The sequence below is a fragment of the Phyllopteryx taeniolatus genome, chromosome 4, assembly GCF_024500385.1.
Source record: "Phyllopteryx taeniolatus isolate TA_2022b chromosome 4, UOR_Ptae_1.2, whole genome shotgun sequence".
NCBI lineage: Eukaryota > Metazoa > Chordata > Actinopteri > Syngnathiformes > Syngnathidae > Phyllopteryx > Phyllopteryx taeniolatus.
The window spans coordinates 19,923,013-19,942,094 of record NC_084505.1 but is presented as its reverse complement, the minus strand read 5'-3'; the positions used below and the strand labels follow the sequence as shown (position 1 = coordinate 19,942,094).

The following is a 19,082-nucleotide window of genomic DNA, read 5'->3' as shown; positions in this document are numbered from 1 at the left end:
CCTTGTCATCTCGTGTTTTCCCGAGGATTTGGAAAACTACTCATGTTCTTGCCCTGCGCAATTCCCCTGAATTACAGGCCTACTTCTACATTGTCATGTTTAGCTAAATTACTAAAAACTGAAAGTTTTTTTTTTTTCTCTTTCCTCTCATCACTTCATCTCCACCTCAGTCGGGTTTTCCAGCCACCCATATGAATGTTAGCGCTCCGGTTACCGATGTAGGTAGTTGGTAGTTTCTGCACTCGATCGAAGAAAACCCCGCGCCGCTTCGTTCATCCAAATCTCTCAGGCTTCCGACGCCGTCGATAACGAATTCCTGTTAAGGAAACGATGCAACATTGGAAGCTCGGGGTAGCGCCGCTCCTACGAGACGGACGGCGGCAACACACCTCTCTGTGTGCAAAGCCAGACACTCGGTGGACAATTCACTCGCTACACCAGCACATTGAAAAACAGCATTTAGATTGGAGAACGACGTGAAACTTAGCACGTTTGAACAGGAAACTTATCATGGTACTAAAACATTTTGGGTGTGGCAACTATACGCTTCCGTAGTACAACAAAGTGTGGCCTGTGTTTTTTTTCCCCCTCAAAATCTTGGTGACCTCAAAATGATACATTTTCTTTATTTTGTATTCAATTATTTCATTAAACAATTAATTTGTTGCAAATAAAATAAAGCAATAATAGTAAATCATTTTACATACAGTTCTTGAAATTCATTTCATTAATAAAGAATATAAACAAACGACATATAATGTAACTTTCAAAATATGAATTATATTAAACTAATGGCTTATCTTTTTGTGAATAAAATAAATCATTTGTATTAAATCATTGGTTAATTCATTGTCAATAAAATCCAACTGTAAAACAAATCATTTTCCATCTCCATTTAACCTTTTTCAAATCAATGATATTGAATAATTGGTGACTTAAGCAGAGTTGAGGGCGGAGTCCGCCTTTGGCCCGAAGTCAGCAGGGATCGGCTCGGGCGCCCCGTGACCCCAACCGGGATAAGCGCTGTTGAAAACGGACGGCTGGACGGATGGATCGATTGGTCAATTCCTTTTTTGTAAAGAAAATAAACTAAAAAAAACATTTATTACATACAAATAAAGGCTATTAGGTTCAAAAAACATTGACTTGAAATGTTTGCATGTATTTGTAGTAAATGATTGCTTAATGATAATTGTACTAGTCAGACGTCATAGAAAATGGGAATTAAGACTTTTGATAGAATTAAAATATAACACAAATGCGGAAAGAATACAAAGCAGTTTTGTTTTTAATGAAATGCATATTATGACCAGCATAAGCTTATAAGGAGGGTTACTATGGCCTCTCATGATGGATATTATCATCATTATTGTAATCTAGAAAATTCTGCTTGAAGCGTTGGGTCAGGTCTGAGCTCAGCGTTAGCAGACGCTAACGTGTGAGCCCGAGCGCACGGCCGATTGGTTGACCTTAGCATATCGAGAACAAGAGCTGATTCAAATAGAGCAATAAGGCAGCGCTTGTCTTCTTCATATTCTCTTTCTTCTTTTCAATGACAAATGGCTTCACACGATCTTCAGGTTCTTCATAGACGACTCCAGAGTCTGAACACAAACACAAACACAAACACGACATAAGATAGTTCGTGTGAGATTTCACGTGCGTGCGTGTGTGTGTGTGTGTGAGAGATTGAGTGTGTGCGTTTCATTTCAGAAAGATGCTGCGCGAGTACGCGCGTGCGTGTCACCTTGACGTCCCACATGCACATGCCTCCGTCCATACCGGTGGTGCAGAACTTGGCGCACTGCCGACGTCCTCCTTGCAGCACTGAGATTTGACTGAAACGCCAAAAGATGAACAACGTTGGCCCTGAGATGCTGGTCCTTTTCCATGCGCACACACCATATGCTCATATATTTCCAAAATACATCAACAGCCTGTCTGAAATGAATCAACAGATGAGCAATCCTTGACTTTTAGAGAAAAGCAAATGTGTATTTTTACTTGCTACATTTTGGCAGGCGATTGGCTCATTTGAATGATGTTTACGGTCGTCCCTCGCTATATATATCGCGGTTGACTTGTTGCGGCTTCGTGAGAACAAATTGTAATCCGTAAGAAGTGGTTGGGATAGAGGGAGGATGGAAACCACAATTGCTTTATTAAACAGCAACGACATCAACGGTAACACTGTTTCCTGCAGCCACAAGCACACCTGTCGGTAGCCTCACCGAACACCACAGCGGCCAGGAAATAGTCGGGGCAACAGTGCGTCCTCATACATTTCCATCCACGTCGTTCAACGTCTCTTAAAAGGCATACACACACATTCACAGTCACGGCAGCGGTGGCTAGGAACGCACGACATTGACTCTCTTTTCTACTTGTCAGAGTAGTGGTTTTAAGGCATCGTACTTTTTCCTTTTACTCGAGTATTTATGTTAAGAAGAAACTGTACTTTCACTGCGTTACAGTGATCTACACGGCGAAAAAAGCTTTTTATCAATTATCGCATGCGCGATCTATTTTTAGACTTCGCCTCCCGCACAGGGCGCCATTGCACCGATCCGACGCGATCACTAGCGTTATTTGAATCCATTTCAATCAAACGGCACGAGGCAGCCGCACGCAACGCCTTTCCGGTGACTCGCATTAGGGCAAACCAATCCGCTGCGCGACTCCGAAATACAACAGCGCTGTCATGCGAGGTAGTCTTCAATTGCGACCGGCTAAACTTGGGTACTCCGGCCCACACCTCGCAGTAAGTTGCGGTTGTTTTGTATTACTGTATTATTATTTGCTCTTTCACTGTTTCTTGAGTCCCAGGGACCGTTCAATGACAATAAAGTGCATCTTTTCTGCGGGAACCTGTGCAAATGTGGTGGTAAACACAGACAGTTTCAAGCTCGCTCGTAAAAAAAAGATGAAAATGTATTTTGGTAGACAGCCTCAGTTTACACAAAGGTACCAAAGAATGTCCCATTTTGTCCTATTTTGGTTTTTTGGGTGTATTTTGGGTGACAAAGACAAAAGACAAAGCAAATTGAGGGTATTGCTCTTGGTATTCAGTCCACACGCACCTGATGCTGTTTTTGTGCAGCGTGCTCAGGTCCTTGTCGGTGCTCTGGGTCTCCGAGGCACGCCGGTCCAGGTTGTGGAAGCGCTCCCTGGCGCTGATCCCCTTCTGGGCCGCCTGCTTGGGGACGTCCAGTTTGCCGCCGAACACCAGGCCTCCGTTGGCAGCGTCCAGCACCAAGAGCATGGGGCAACAGTCGTGGCCCTGAAAGGGGAGGGGCATAAGGCAAGACGCGCGTATGAGCGCGCGTGCGATGTGAGCACAACTACAAGGCGACAACTCACAGCGGCAACTAAGCTGCTCTCTGTGATGAAGGTGACGCACAGGAGCGGAAGTGTGTCAGACCGCAGACTCCTCACGCTGTGGAATTGCACGCACGCGCAACAGTCAAAGGCGCATGCTCAACAGAAAGAATTAGTCATTCACCACTTGGAAGGTTATTGTTTATAATTAGTGAATGAATTCGTCATTTCCGGAAATAAATGAACATGTGATTGTTTTACTATGTACAATCAATCAATGAACCAACTATTCAATCCAATATTACAAAAGTGGCACCTAACTGTGTGTTTGAAATGTGTCTCTATTTGTACTTATATTCTTTATGAAATGATTTGATCAAATTCATTCCAAATGTTAAATGTAGGTGTAAAACTGTTGAACATTTTCTAGTTCATCATTTACAATAAATGAACCAATCATTTACATATTAAATGTAAATACATATGTGATGTCAAATTGTTGACAAACAAATTAACCAATTCATAAAATGATTACAACAAATGTATATGTCAAATTGCTTATTTTACTCATCTTTACAATAAAGTAGTGCACCAATACAATTCATTGTAAAAATGATTATTATTGTATGATTTTGACCTTATTTACAATAGATACGTTAACCAATGATTTAATAGAATAGCACTCTTACTCTTATGCACAAGAAAATAAATAACTACTCAAATTACAAACAATGTTTAAATGTACTGCACACAAAGCCGTTTTTTTTCTTTTATTAGTTACAACAGAAAAATCCATTATTTAATAAGTGGTTATTTGACCAGTTTTTACTGTAAATAAATGAACCCGATTTTGGAATACAATTTAAATATGAAATGCATATGTCAAATTGAATTTTATTATTCACAATTCTTTTGAAAAATGACACAACAACCTTACATGTATATGTCGAATATATTTTGTCACTTGTCATGTTTTTTTCTTGTAAATGTCAAATCAATATTTGTATTAGATCAATAATTGTAATTGTAAAAAAATCTATTTTGAATTCTTACGTGTCGGTCTTGCCGCCCTCCGCAACCGACACGGCGGAGTCGTGCGATGTCCACGCCAGGCGGTCGCCCGAGTCGGAGAAGCAAACGCCGTGCACCCAGCCGCCGCAGACGCTCCCCGGCACTGCGCTCGGACCCTCGGCCGCGGACCCCCCGGACTCAAACAGCATCTCGCCGAAGGGCATCTTGCTGCCCCAGGGCGTGGGGCTCGGCTTCTCCTCGACCTCCTTGATGTAGGCTGAGAACACCCTGCGAGCGGTCAATTCAGTAAGTACAGACGATTCCAAACATTCCAAACAAGCCTCAGTTGTCCACCTAAAGGCCTTTTCACACCGCACGGCACCGCCTCGACTTTGGCATTCATCACGTATGTGCCGAGTGTGCCGTGCGCCGAAGGCATCCATTGAATAAAACAAATGTCCAAATAGCGACACCTCTGCAGGAGAATTTCAAAGTGCTCCCGGCGCAGCCTGAAATACACCTTGAAACGCTCTTCGTGGAAATATAGCTCACAAGTCAGTTTCAACTGCCATGAAATTAGGATGGGATGCACCCATCCCTTTTTTTTCTCCTCCTCCTCCTCCTCCTCTGTAAATATAAGTAAATATAAGGATGTATTTTGCAACAACGACAAATACATAATCGCCAACGTACGGTCGACTCATTTAGCAGAGGGGAAAGCCTCCCCGCTTCCTCGTAGGCCGCTGCGACAGCGCCGCCAAATATCGGCATCAGTCGCACCGGGGTGACTTTTCACACTGAGCAAGGGCGGTGAGAAATGGTTGCCTTAATTGTTGAGCCGTGCTGTTCCGCTCCGGTCCTGTAAGTCGGCGGTTCGCGTGGGTTGCGCTCGACGATAAAGGCGAAAAAGCGCGCGTGGGGTAGCTGCAGTGACGTCAGCGCGGTCGCCGCCCACGCCTTGACGCCTACTTAATACGCTTCTGTATTTGAATGTTGGTCATGGTGGTGAGACTTGGAGGGACGTTTGAGAACAACCGGTTGAGTGTAAACGGAGCTGTGTGTTACCTGCATTTGAAGTCGCAAGAGCCGGCGGCCAGCAGCACATTGTTGGGGTGCCAGTCCAGACTGAGGATGGTAGAGCGGATGGGCTTCTTGATGTGCTTGCACACCCACCTGGAGGGGTGACGACATCATCAGCTGAGAGACATACAGCACATACTTTGTCTCCAGAGAAGGTTCTGGTCTTAAGAAAAGGTTTTCGCTCCCAGAAAAGGTTTTAGTCCATAGGGAAGGTGCTGGTCTTGAGAGAAGCCCTGCAGTCCAGAGAGAAGTTTCTAGTCCCAAGAAAAAGGTACAAGTCCCGAGATTACAGTACCTTATGTCATTTGTTTTTAAGTCCCTAAATCCATAGATGTCAAACTGGTGGCCAGATCCAGCTCGCCGTATCATTTTATGTGGCCTGCGAAAGCAAATCAAATTGCTAATTGTGTTCTAGTGCAATAAGGATATATTACAAGCATTTTGGGTTACCAAGAAATGGAATTGTTGAAAAGCACGCTTTTATAGGCTTCTGATTTCAAAGCTGGCTGTTCATCCATTTGTTGTGGATACTGTAAGCAATTACATGAGGTGAGATGGGTTTGCCAGTCATAACAGCCCTCCGATGCTCCGATGTGGCCCGTGACAAAAAGGAGTTCGACACCCCTTGCCTTAACCCTTTTAGCAACTCCAAGCCGACACCGCAGCCCGGCCGGCTGAAGCTCAGAGGGGATAGAGCCTTTTCCGTTGCTCGTCCTACGCTGCGGAAGGACATGAGAGAAACTTTCTGGCCGTCCATTTTATTCTTTGACTCTCCACTCGGCTTAAGACTTCACAGCTATTTTCATGTTTTTTTTTGTTTTAAATGTTCTAAAAATATCTAGATTTCTTATGTTTGATTTGTATCTGTTGACAGCACTTTGGTTGCAGCTGTTGTCGTTTTAAAAGTGCTTCATGAACAAAGTTGAGTGGAGTTGCACTTGACAGGGAAGGTTCTAGTCGTCGGAGAAGCTTTTTGTCCCAAGTGAGGTTTAAACGTTGTAGTCCGGACAAAAGTTAGTAGTAGTGAGAGAAGTCTCTCTCCCAAGAGAAGTTTCTAGTCCCAACAGAAGGTACTAGTCCGGGGAGAGAAGGTGCCACTCCAGAGAGAAGGTTCTAGTCGCGAGAGAAGGGACTGGTCTCCAGGAAAGGTTCTAGTCCTGAAACGAGCTTCTATTTCCAACAGAAGTGACTAGTCTCCAGAGAATGTTGTAGCCCCAAGAGAAGGTTCTAATCCCTAGGGAAGGGACTCTTGAGAAAAGGAGAGCAACGGTTCCTACTCTCGTGGTTCATTTTCCAATTGTTGCAATGTCACGGCCCACTTTTATAGGCGTTAAGAACAATACAAATGTGAAAGAATTTGAGAGAAATCTAAATAAATCTTCAAATAGCCTCTGAAAAAACATTTACAGTAGATTATGTAGATTCGAATGAGTTTCATCACCATCCAAAGCGTATTTCTGGCCGTGTTCCCCGCAAGCCATAAGCCGAACTGCGCTGTATACATCCCAAAAACATGCACGTGAATTGGAGACTCGAAATTGCCCGTAGGCGTGAATGTGAGGGCGAATGCTTGTTTGTTTGTATGTGCCCTGCGATTGGCTGGCAACCAGTTGGGGGTGTACCCCGCCTCCCGCCCGATGACGGCTGGGACGGGCTCCGGCACGCGGCTCAGAAAATGGATGGATGGATGGATGGATGGATGGAATACAACCAATGTCATTTTCACTAGCTGTCCGCAACCTACCCAAAAAGGTTGCAATCCTCAACTTTCCGGTTGAGCATTACGATTTTAGTCTCGAGACGAGGTTGTCGTCCAGAGAGAAGGTTCTTGTTCAGAGAGCTTAAAGAGATTTTAGTCTTGAGAAGGTTCTTGTCCCAAGAGAAGGTCCTGTTCTCGACAGAGAGAATGTTCTAGTCTCGAGAAAAGGTTTTACAGAGAGCCAATGATTGTCCTGGGAGAAGATTTGCCTTGGGAGAAGTCTCAGGTTTGGACACTTGTTGTGAATTTTGACGTTCAGCTCCTCGTTAGAAAACAGCACGTTGTGCAAAAAAGCGCTGACACAGCGAAGCGTCGGAAATGTGCACTGAACAGTTTACAGGTCAAATTAAGTTCCCTCGTAAAGGTTACGGTGCATTTTATGTCGATGCTAAGATTTCACCCCAAAGTCCGTTATCCCCAACTTCTGGTGAGTACTATATGTCTATGGCACCCTACCAGTCATTCTCCTCCTCAAAGTAGCAGATGGAGATGAGTCGCGAGCCGCTTCCGACGGCAAACTTGTTCTCCCGCGGCGACCACTTCACGCAGCGCGCTGCCCGGTTGATGCGCAGGATGACCAGGGTGGGCTTCCAAGTGCCTTCCTTCAGAGTCCAAACGTAGGCGTTGCGGTCGGCGCCACACGTCACAATGCGATTGCTGTCGGGCGCCCAGTCGACGCCTACGGCGGGAGAGATGGAGGCTCACATACGCGTACTGTTCCAAGCATTTACGTTATCAAGCGTCCCGTCACATGATGTTTCTCCCAAATGATTTACAAAATGGAAAGCTCTCTTCATCTTTCTATTTATTTTTCATTCCATTCTATGGTAAATGTTGAATTTAGTTATTGTATATCAAATAATATTAAAATCAACAATTATATGTATACATTTAAAATTGATTGATGATTCATTTTATTTCTCCTAAATAAAATAGAAACAGCAACAATCTATTTTACAGGTACATTTTTGAATGTATTTTATTAAACCTAGAATAGCCAAGTTGGGTCATTCAATATTACAACAACAGACGCGTTGCTTCGCTGCGACCGATGTGGCTCCTTAACGATTACGTAATGTTCTACGACATTTTTTATTCTGTTTTGAAGGACGACCGGAAAGACGGATTCTTCTGTTGTAAATTGCTGTTTTGTGCATGCATTGCACAGACAGTGCTGAACTACGTTTATTTTACACAAGGCACCTTGTTGGGCAGCTAAGGGGTCCTCGGGAAGATGTGTAGATTTTGTCCGTGGCAGACAGCTGTCAGCGTTTTCTTTTCAAATTGAAGTCTGCCTGCCTTTGTGATGATCGGGGGCATCCCTAATAACAATTCTCCATTGAGGATGAGGTAAATAATTTACCGCGACTTCTCGTGTATAATGTGCATTTTTTTACCCCCAAAAATTGCTAAAAGTCAATAGTGCACATTATACATAGGTATAGGAGAAAATGAAAAAGACTTTCACATTTTATAAATGTTTGCTGCCATCTAAAGGTTATGAAAAAGCTGCACACTTTCAATCTAGCATGCCACCTAGTGGTAATAAAAAGGTGTAGCGTACACATGACCACATAGATGTACAGTTGTGCTCATAAGTTTACATATCCAGGCAGAATTTATGAATTCTTTTATTATTATTTGTTTTTACATCATTCATTTCTTTTTGGTTATGTTTTGCTTAATGATAATGCTTTTCTGAAATGCTTGACAGTTTAATTTGAATGCCATTCACATAAAATGAAATGTGTTTCACCTTGTCCATCCTGTTTTCTTGAAAGAATTGTCCACATCTTACAAATTCTGCCTGGGTAATCGTACATATGAGCACAACTGCGTGTTTTCTCATTTACTTCATAAAAGTAGGGCTGTGAATTTCAAAATAAGAGCAAGTAAATCAAAAGAAAGTATTATGTGTTCAAATAAAGGGCTTCACTTCAGAATAATTATTTGAAAAAACTAACAAAATACAGATAATACTTAATGTTTTGATCATCAGAAGCAAAACCATGCATTGTAAAAATGCATGGCACATAGGTTGAAGGGTTTTCCAGAATTTGGAGGTCCACATTATACACGAGAAATGACGGGAGTGACCGGCTCTTACCCGTCACCTGGCCGTTGTGCTCCTTGAGCTCGTGGATCCCGGTCCACTTGGTCCCGTCCTTCTTGTAGATGTGGACCTCGTGATTGTTCGGGCAGATGGCGACCTCTGGGGAAGGGACAAAAAGAAAAAAGTCGAAAGGCGCAAAACTTCAGTTCAACGACTGTTAAAAGGTCAACCCTGTGTTGTTGCATTGGCTTCTCTAGTGGAACTAATTCCCAAAGAACGTTTACAAGGCTCCTGTTATGTTGTTGACTATACTGACCCATTTTAAAGTTAAAAAATGTAGTACCAAAATAATGAACTTTTTTTTTTTTTTAAATGTACGAGAAAATGCATGTTGTCCATATTTCGTTTTTTTTTCTCAATTATTTTGGGATGTACCAAGGAAAGAAGCATACAAAACATTTTAAAATGTAGTAAAAAGTAAAAATAAATAAATAAATAAAATATCGTTTCTGCTATCCTTGTTTTTTCTTGGTGTCGTGTTATGTATTATACTGCCCCCTGGTGGCCCAGGCACACACACCAGAAGGAGCAGCATTATGGCCATTGAATTGAAGCCAGAAATCATGATTTAAGTTGAATTCTTTCCATTCCATTGAATTATGTTATTACTTCATGTTTGATCACGTACAATACTGTAGACAGTGATGCCTTTGTAACGCGTTACTCAAAAATTGCGGTCCGGTGACGTCATACGTAATCGAACGCGTTACTTTTTACATTAGAGGATAGTCACATTACAGTTACTTTGATTTATCTCCCAATAGTTACTTTTTTTTATTCAGGAGAACCAGAGCTTAATATGCTTTTGAATAATAATAATATGCTATTTATGCTCAGGCAAGAGATATTTATCAATAACAAACTGCAGTGCTTGGGAACATGAGGCAAGTCGATAACCAGGACACTTGATTCAGTCACGGTGCATGTCATAAGTGGAGACACCGCGGTGTTCGGCCTTTCTTTTAGCAACGACTAATAAAAGAGACGAAACACACTAGATTCTGAACTATCCATAACTAAAATGCACACGGCTAACTACAATGTCAAAAAAGGGCCAAATATTTATAAACTGTGCCATCTGGGGCAACGACGTCACCGGCGCAAACACAATGGACGCTGACGACTCTGACGAGGATTTGGCATACTTCAATTAGAAACACAGTCACTACTTCAAGTTTCTCTAAAGAGGCCAATATTTCAGGTTCGTTGTACACTATGTGCGCGCACGCACACTGCAGTTGATTCACAGGAAGTGCTTGTGCAAGCGCTCATCTGGCCAACATAACTTACGTCTGAATGAGAACGACCATATATGGCGTGTTTACTGCAGCTGAAAAAAAGCAACCTCTCGGGCCCTGTGCACATGGAAACCACTTCAAATGGTTTTCAGGGTGGTTACGCCTCTTAACTAGTATCAATGTAGTCTAATGTAGAAATTCAGGGGGGACAAAAAAGGTTGCAATCGCTCATTTTTTTGTTTTATGCTGGTGACATCTCCAATGAGTATAAATGTAGTCGCTTTCAAGGAAAAAATATATGCATCAAATGTTCACAAATGCTGCTCTTTTCCGCATAGGCAGCTCTCTGGTTTTCATGTCGTTGATGTTTCCACCCTTTAACAAATGTAGTCTTTCAAAGTGTTTTTTGGTGCCCCCATAAAAAAACCCAAGACTATAAACCAAATGAAAACCGATTCATTATCCTTGTGTTTGCTCAGCTTCACAAGTTCTTATTTTTCACTCATAGACGGCTCTCTGTTTCTCATGTCGGTTACGCCTGTAACTCGTATGAATGTCGTCTTCCCAAAACAAACACCGCACCCGTCATGTTCACCCAGCTTCAATGGAGAGCGCTCTGCTTTCCACGACGGCTATACACCTCTAACTAGTAATGTCATCTTCCGAAGCCAAAAATAAAAAAACATCAAAACTAAATAAAAACTCTGCACCAGTCACGTGTTTGCTCGCTCGGCTTCACAATTGCCCATTTTTCACCAACAGACATTTCTCCGATGGATAAAAAGCTCCAATGTTTTTACGTGGACGGGACCTCAATGGCAGGAAACAGGAAATGCCTCCACCCACCTGGGAGCCGATCGCAACAGTGCGATTCTTTACGCTATTTGTTCTCTGGTGCGCGCACACACACGCACTGTGATGAACCAAAATATGAAGAGGACAGGGCAACTCACGGGTTCCATCTTTGTTCCAGGCGTGGCAGCTAATTGGTTCCAGCAGGAAGCTGTGGAAGGCCATGGCCACCACTATCTGAGGACAGCACTGGACACAAACCAGGAAGTGGCGTGAGAACGAATCGAGTGAGCCAAAAAAAAAATAAAAAAAAGACAAATGCAACTTAATTCTTGTAATTCTAGCAATTTCCATAAACTAAGACTTCTTCTAGGAATTGTTGTAATATTCTTGAAAAAAATAAAATTGTATATACTGGTTATACTTCATTGCTGTAATACTACTATGCTTTCATAATATTCAATGTTTTTGAAAACTGTATTTTCTGGTAATAGTCTGCCTTTTTTCCCTTAAAAATAAAACTATTTTTGTAATGGTCTGTTTTTTTTCCTAAAAAGAAAAAAATGCTGTACTATCTTAACATTTCGCAATAAATAAATAAATAACTTTATTCTTGTACAATGCTGACTTCCCCCCCCCCCCCCCACAAAAAAACATGACTTGATTCTCATAATGTTGTTTTTTTTCCCCTTAAGGAAAAAAGAATTTTATTTTCATTATATTCTGTCTTTTTTCTCAAATAAAATAAGACAATTCTTGTAATTTTCCACCTTTTTTCCTTCAGTGAAGTAAACATTTCCAGTAATATTTTGCCTCCTTTTAAATTGTTTAAATCATTCTTTTAATATTCCACCTTTTCTCAAAAATATACAACTTTATTCTTGTTAAAAAAAATCCCTGAGGACAACATTTTCTTCTGTAATATTCTGCCTTTTTTTTCTTGACTCAAATATGACCTTTTTTTCCTCATAATATTCAGCTTTTTGCAACTAAATATATAACTTTATTCTTGTAATATTATGTTTTTTCCCCCTTGAAAAAACACGACTTAATACTGTATATTAATACATAAATTGGTTCAAGCAAGAAACGATTATAGGCCATGGCCAATCAGAGGACTGGTCTGGACGCAAATTAGGAAGCTGCGCCAGGAGGAACCCGGTGAGCAAACAAACGCATAACTGTCACACCTAAAAGAAAAACAGAAGTTGGAGCGCTTAATAGGGGAAGTTTGTAACAAATTTGAAAAACGCACTTTTTTTTGGACTAATCTAATCCGAGGAGGCTGCTAATGTGATCCAGACTAGCTGAGGCATGACAAGAATGATGCTGGTCAAAGGCTCACATCCCCTAACCAACAAACTCCTGTTACACACAAACAGGAAGTCAGCTCAGTCCACTTTATTCTCGTAACGTGCCACGTCTTTATTCTTGTAATAGCCTTTGTTTTATTACAACATTTTGAAAAGTCTATTCTAGTAAAACTCTGCCTTTTTTCTCGGAAAGAAATTACAACTTTATTCTTGTAATATTCCATGTTTTTTCCTTCTCTTTTTTTCCTGGAAAAATATTTTATCCTTGTAATATTCTGCCTTTTTCCCCCTACAAAAAATACCACTTTACTTTTAATATGCAAACATTTTTTTCTTGCAATATTACAAAAAAAAGACTTCTGGTAATATTTTGCCTTTATTCAGCATTGAGAAAATACAATATTTTTCATGAAAAAAATAAACTTGAAAAGATATGACTTCTCAATATTATTTTAAAAAAATTCTAGAAGGCAAATACTTCTTTTTTTTCTTGCACTATTACACATTTTTCCGAAAATAAATAATTATTGTAATATTCTTCCTTGTCTTCCCTCAAAATATATGACAGTTTCTTAATATGACAACATTTTTTCTGAAAGAAAAACATTTTCATTCTGGTCATATTCTCTTTTTCCCTTTGAAAAATACAATATTTTGTTCAAGAAAATGCAAATTCATTCTTGTCATATTACACCTTTAGTCTTGAAAACATTGAAACGAAATACAGCATTATTGTAATATTCATCTTTTTTTTCCCTAAAAAACAAAGAAAGCTTTATCCTCCTAATATTACCCCCCCCCCCCCTACACACACACACACACACACGCACACACACACACACACACACACACACACACACACAAACAACAACAACAACAACAACAAAAAATCTCCGAATAGTTGAATCCTCAAATGCCGAATTGCAAATATACGGGGGTCCACTGTACAGCTTTAGTCTCATAATATTTAACAAAGATACTTTGACTTTGTTCTGGTAATATTGCATAGTAGTAATGATGCAAAGGCTCACAACCCCCAAGCAACCACCTCCAGTTATACCCAAACAGGAAGTGAGCTTTGTGACTTAAAGAAAGAACCCAGAAAGTTGCCACTTATTCCATTCTCACACAAAACGTATGCGTGTGCGTGTGCGTGCACATATTTTCCACTCGCTAGTGTCTGTGCGTGTCTAAAAATTCCCAGTCAAGGCTGGCTGACTTAAGTAAGCATTTTTGCTACTCACCCCGAGGGCAGGGCAGGGCAGGGCAGGACCCGGGTGGAGGTTGGCAGGGGGCTTTAGGTGGGCTGCTCAGCTTCGCGGACTCTGGCCAGTCAACACGAACGCCAACGACGACAGTGAAACCGAAGAAGCTGAAGAAGCTGAAGAAGCTGAAACTGGCCAAGGGGGCGGGAACAGGAAGTACATGAGATCATTGCTTTCTGGTTTTTTTCTCCTTTTTTGCACAAAATCAGCAGTGTTTGCTCAGTGTTTTCGACCCTCCTAAATGTGTTCCTTCTTTTTTAGAAAAAGTTATGTGATGATAGCACGTGCTTTGGCATCGACAAAAAAAGTAAACCTCGTGAAAATCGGTTGAGAAATGAGCACGTTTTGACTTCATTTCAATGTCCATGCATTGCTTTTGAAGGGAACATCGACCTTCCCAACATGGCTGCCACGTAGACACGTCGGTTAGCCGGGCTGCTACAGCACGCTGGCATATAGTCTTCATATCTATGATCAAACCCGCTACAAAAATCAACAAATAAATAAATAAAACCCAGCTAACGCTAATGACCAGGTAATGCGTGATTTACAACCCTGACACCATCGATGAAATCACAGTTGACCACACGGCGAAGGTTCAATGCCTCCTGTATGTTGTGTGTGTGACTAGGCAGGGGTTTGTAATTGTGCGTACTGCGAAGCTATGAACTAATACGCTAATTAGGCACTTGGAGCTATCGCCAGCTAATTGAATAGCAAATCTTTTTTTTTTTGCCCAATGCATCTGATACGATATGAAATGTCTCCGTAAAGTATCTGATGCAAAGATAGAACGTGTTCATATGTGGTATTTTTTATTTTTTTTTATAAGAGTATGGTCTGCAAAAACCTTTATTTCTATCCATCCATCCATTTTCTGATCGGCTTCTCCTCACTAGGGTCGCGGGCGTGCCGGAGCCTATCCCAGCTGTCATCGGGCAGGAGGCGGGGTACACCCTCAACTGGTCGCCAGCCAATCGCAGGGCACATAGACACAAACAACCATTTGCACTCACAGTCATGCCTACGGGCAATTTTAGAGTCTCCAATGAATGCATGTTTTTGGGATGTGCCCGGAGAAAAGCCACACAGGCACGGGGAGAACATGCAAATTCCACACGGGCAGGGCCGGGATTGAACCCGGGCTTTTATTTCTAGTCAAATCTAATTAAAATTAGACGCAACACGCAAAAAAAAACATGGCAGTGGAGTATATATATTAAAAAGTATATATTTATTGCCTCTATAAAATAGTAATTGGGCAGACAGAAAAATATATAAAAAAGACCTTATTAAGCCTAATACCTTAAAAAAGAACCTTATTTCTCACCATCTTTGTCCTTCAGGTGTTTATTTACTATTTTTTTAAGCAAACTCCATGCGGGCTTTCATGTGTCTCGCACTGAGGAGAGGCTTCCTTCCGTCGGGCCACTCTGCCATAAAGCCCCGACTGGTGGAGGGCTGCAGTGATGGTTGACTTTCTAGAACTTTCTCCTATCTCCCAACTGCATCTCTGGAGCTCGGGCAGTGATCTTTGGGTTCTTCTCTACCTCTCTCACCAAGGCTCTTCTCCCCCAATTGCTCAGTTCGGCCGGACGGCCAGCTCGAGGAAGGGTTCTGGTCGTCCCAAACGTCTTCCATTTAAGGATTACGGAGGCCACTGTGTTCTTAGCAACGGTAAGTGCAGCAGAATTTTTTTTGTAACTATGGCCAGATTTGTGCCTTACCAAAATTCTGTCTCTGAGCTCTTCAGGCAGTTCCTTTGACCTCATGATTCTCATTTGCTCTGACATGCACTGTGAGCTGTAAGGGTTTATATAGACAAGGGTGTGGTTTTCCTAATCAGTATAATCCAACACAGCTGGACTCCAATGAAGATGTCGAACCATCTCAAGGATGATCCGAAGAAATGGACAGCACCAGAGTTCAATATAGGAGTGTCACAGCAAAGGGTCTGAAGACTTAGATCAGAATCAGATCAGAATCATCTTTATTTGCCAAGTATGTCCAAAACACACAAGGAATTTGTCTCCGGTAGTTGGAGCCGCTCTAGTACAACAGACAGTCAATTTACAGAACACTTTGGAGACATAAAGACATTGACAAAAAACAACAACAAACAACAATTGTGCAAAAAGATGCAGAGTCCTCAGTTCGAATGGCTAATATCGCAATAGTCCGGTGCAATGACCATTGTGCAAAGGGCACTTCAAGAGACTTCAAGGAGTGGATGCGGTTTAAAGTGACGAGTACTGCGATAATCTGGGACAATGGTTGTGCAAATGTTACAGATACTCCTCAATCAGTGTGCAAATGGAGCAGATGCTACTCTGGCATGAGTGGCCACTATATGCAAATAGTGCAGCACGGCGAGACAACTACAGTGAGTGCACGAGTAATACATAATACAGAAATGTGACAACGAACTCAAGTCAAAAAATTGCCAGCTTGTTGTAATGGAATTGTAAGTTAGCTGTTCAAGAAGTTGATTGCAAGAGGGAAGAAGCTGTTGGAATGTCTACTAGTTCTAGTTTGCATTGATCGGTAGCGCCTACCTGAGGGAAGGAGCTGGAAGAGCCGGTGACCGGGGTGGGGAGGGTCCGAGAGGATTTTGCACGCCCTTGTCTTAGTTCTGGCAGCGTGCAAGTCCTCAAGGGTGGGTAGGGGGGTACCGACAATCCTTTCAGCAGTTTTGATTGTCCGTTGCAGTCGGAGTTTGTCCTTTTTTGTAGCAGCACCAAACCAGACTGTGATGGAAGAACAGAGGACCGATTCGATGACCGCTGTGTAGAACTGTCTCAGCAGCTCCGGTGGCAGGCCGTGCTTTCTCAGAAGCCGCAGGAAGTACATCCTCTGCTGGGCCTTTTTGAGGACGGAGTTGATGTCGGTCGCCCACTTCAGGTCCTGGGAGATTGTAATTCCCAGGAACTTGAAGGTCTCGACGGTTGACACAAGGCAGCTGGACAGCGTGAGGGGCAGCTGTGGCGAAGGATGCCTCCTGAAGTCCACGATCATCTCTACAGTCTTGAGCGTGTTCAGCTCCAGGTTGTGTCGGCCGCACCGCAGCTCCGGCCGCTCCGCTTCCTGTCGATATGCAGACTCGTCACCGTCCTTAATGAGGCCGATGACAGTGGTGTCATCTGCAAACTTCAGGAGTTTGACAGTCGGGTTCGCTGAGGTGCAGTCGTTCGTGTAGAGAGAGAAGAGCAGCGGAGAGAGGACACAACCTTGGGCTGTGATATTTCAGTTTTTCTTTTTTAATCTGTAAAAATTTCAACAATTACATTTTTTCTGTCAATATGGGGTGCTGTGTGTACATTGAGGAACAAATAAAACATGTTTTAGCAAATGGCTGCAATGTAACAAAGAGTGAAAAATTGAATACTTTCCGTACCCTCTGTATACAGAAGTTGCGAAAGGTTTGGGATCACAAACTTATGAATTGTCTTTGAAACTACAAAACCGTTTTATTGATGTCGTGGCGTTTTAATTCCAGGATATACCACTTGAGGGCATCGTATCAAAATTGTGAATATTTTTACATTAGTGTAATGTAAGTTATTCAAAAAGCTCCAGAAAAAAATGACACATTACTTTTTTCTCTGAGGAAAAAAAAAACAAGACTATTGCTAAAATATGACTTTTCTAATGACCTTGCTCTCATATTCTGATTTATTTTAATTTAGAAAGAAAAAAATCTCATTGTACGCTGTTTTCTTGAAAAAAAAAAAAAAAAAAGCGGCTCATCAATTTCTCGTTTGACAAAAAATGCAACTTTGTTATACAGTGCACCTTTTTCTTTTGGGGAAAAAAAATATCGTAAAATTTCACCTTTTTCTTAAAAAAAAAAGACCTCATATTCCCACCTTTTTCCTGGAAAGAATTTGACTTTATTCTTCTGCCACACAATTATACTTGGGCCCAATAACATTGTCATATGTCAGCAGTTTCAATGTCAATTCATTTAATCAGTTATAAAACTTCATTTTGGAAATTTTCCGCAAGAACATTGACAGCGACGTTTTTGTCGCTGGAAGAAAATAGTCCAATCAGCTCAGCACTGAAAAAGCTCACAACCACAAAAGGAAATATTTGCACATTTTGTGGCAATTCCTTTCATAGTGTTACTGTCCAATGAAAAACTTCAAACTTTTAAATTTGCCCCCCCAAAAAAAAATTCTCTCTGAAAATATACATAATTCCCCCAAAAATTTCTTTGGTTAAAAAAAAAAAAAAAAAAGTTCAGCAATATTCCCACATCAATGACGTCATTGATCAGCTCCGCAAAAGACATTAACTCCGTGTCGCCGCGTGCACAGTATATTTAAATCCAAAAGGTAGTTTCTTTTTAGCCTTGTCGCGCATCTTTTGACGTAGTACTGTAAATATCTGACGGCCAATGAAGTTATTTAAAAAAAAATAATAATAAAATACGCCGGCGGTGTGGGACAGACAACACGTCAGAGACAGGCAACATGTAATGCCCGGATCAGACTACAAGACAAATTTGCTCTTTCAGATTACTGCAATAAAATCTTGTATTCCGATACCACCGCATCCCGTTTTATTACGATCATTGGGCTTTATCTTGTCAACTCAAATGCGACCGGATACAGGTGCTGAAGATCGGCAACCTGTTGCAGCAACTCAGTCTCTCTCTCTCTCTCTCTCATTTACTTTTTCTGTTTCTTCTCTCACCCACTGGGAAATTTTACCACAACTTCACACACTTTGAGACCACCAACAGGCTGCAGGTGGAACAGCAGGCAGCCAACATAAAGGGGCTGTTACAAGACAGTTTTATTAAAAACAATTTTATTATATAGCTTTTTTTAAAATCAGTTTTCAGTTTATATATTTAATTTATGTTTAGACTTTTTTTTTTTTTTAATTTAAGTACTCTATATAAATTGGGTTTTTCTTCAGCCTTTTTGTCGTCAACGTTTCCAAAGCATATTTGCACATTTCTTACTTGGGAACTTATCATATTCTTGCTGTTGAATGAAATATACACAACTCCAAACTCTTTTTTTCTTTTTGTTCTCGTCGTTTAACTGACTCACATTCTGCTTCTTCGATTGTAGCTTACACACCTCGACAGATTCACCTCCTAACAACATGAAAAACGAAAACTTGACAAGTGAGAGGGAACCACACCATCATCATTCCAAAGTAGAAGAAGAAAGACAACAG

General features: G+C 41.4%; 2 protein-coding genes and 1 long non-coding RNA gene across 6 annotated transcripts; 1 reads left to right on the top strand and 2 right to left on the bottom strand.

Annotated features, from left to right (window-relative positions):
* Positions 1-1,265: 1,265 nt before the first annotated feature.
* On the bottom strand, positions 1,266-14,021 carry LOC133476671 (actin-related protein 2/3 complex subunit 1B-B-like). Its single transcript, XM_061770365.1, has 10 exons — positions 13,869-14,021; positions 11,473-11,560; positions 9,276-9,380; positions 7,625-7,847; positions 5,395-5,502; positions 4,372-4,617; positions 3,361-3,436; positions 3,081-3,280; positions 1,748-1,838; positions 1,266-1,604 (listed from the first exon to the last, which is right to left on the bottom strand). Exons 2-10 carry the CDS (start codon positions 11,534-11,536, stop codon positions 1,566-1,568), a joined length of 1,152 nt encoding a protein of 383 aa, XP_061626349.1. The 5' UTR covers positions 11,537-11,560; positions 13,869-14,021; the 3' UTR covers positions 1,266-1,565.
* LOC133476677 (uncharacterized) lies at positions 13,929-15,889 on the top strand. 4 transcript variants are annotated; one of them, XR_009788111.1, is made up of 3 exons: positions 13,929-14,045; positions 14,789-15,566; positions 15,751-15,889. It is a non-coding gene; the product is annotated as an uncharacterized LOC133476677 (long non-coding RNA). The 4 variants fall into 4 exon arrangements; XR_009788112.1 differs by lacking the exon at positions 13,929-14,045 and adding an exon at positions 14,131-14,424; XR_009788113.1 differs by lacking the exon at positions 13,929-14,045 and adding an exon at positions 14,131-14,485.
* On the bottom strand, positions 15,857-19,068 carry LOC133476674 (uncharacterized). The gene is made up of 2 exons (XM_061770373.1): positions 18,953-19,068; positions 15,857-16,973 (listed from the first exon to the last, which is right to left on the bottom strand). The coding sequence occupies exons 1-2, from the start codon at positions 19,007-19,009 to the stop codon at positions 16,359-16,361; spliced, it is 672 nt and encodes a 223-aa protein (XP_061626357.1). The 5' UTR covers positions 19,010-19,068; the 3' UTR covers positions 15,857-16,358.
* Positions 19,069-19,082: the final 14 nt, after the last annotated feature.

What these genes read in the sequence shown, in the direction of transcription:
- LOC133476674 (XM_061770373.1), bottom strand. Translation starts at nt 19,009, where the DNA reads ATGTTGTTAGGAGGTGAATCTGTCGAGGTGTGTAAGCTACAATCGAAG. An exon ending in TACAATCGAAGAAGCAGAAT is followed by an intron (nt 16,974 to 18,952) that starts GTGAGTCAGTTA and finishes GCATATCGACAG; the next exon opens with GAAGCGGAGCGGCCGGAGCT.
- LOC133476671 (XM_061770365.1), bottom strand. Translation starts at nt 11,536, where the DNA reads ATGGCCTTCCACAGCTTCCTGCTGGAACCAATTAGCTGCCACGCCTGG. An exon ending in CTGCACAAAAACAGCATCAG is followed by an intron (nt 1,839 to 3,080) that starts GTGCGTGTGGAC and finishes TTGGCGTTTCAG; the next exon opens with TCAAATCTCAGTGCTGCAAG. An exon ending in TGTGCATGTGGGACGTCAAG is followed by an intron (nt 1,605 to 1,747) that starts GTGACACGCACG and finishes GTTTGTGTTCAG; the next exon opens with ACTCTGGAGTCGTCTATGAA.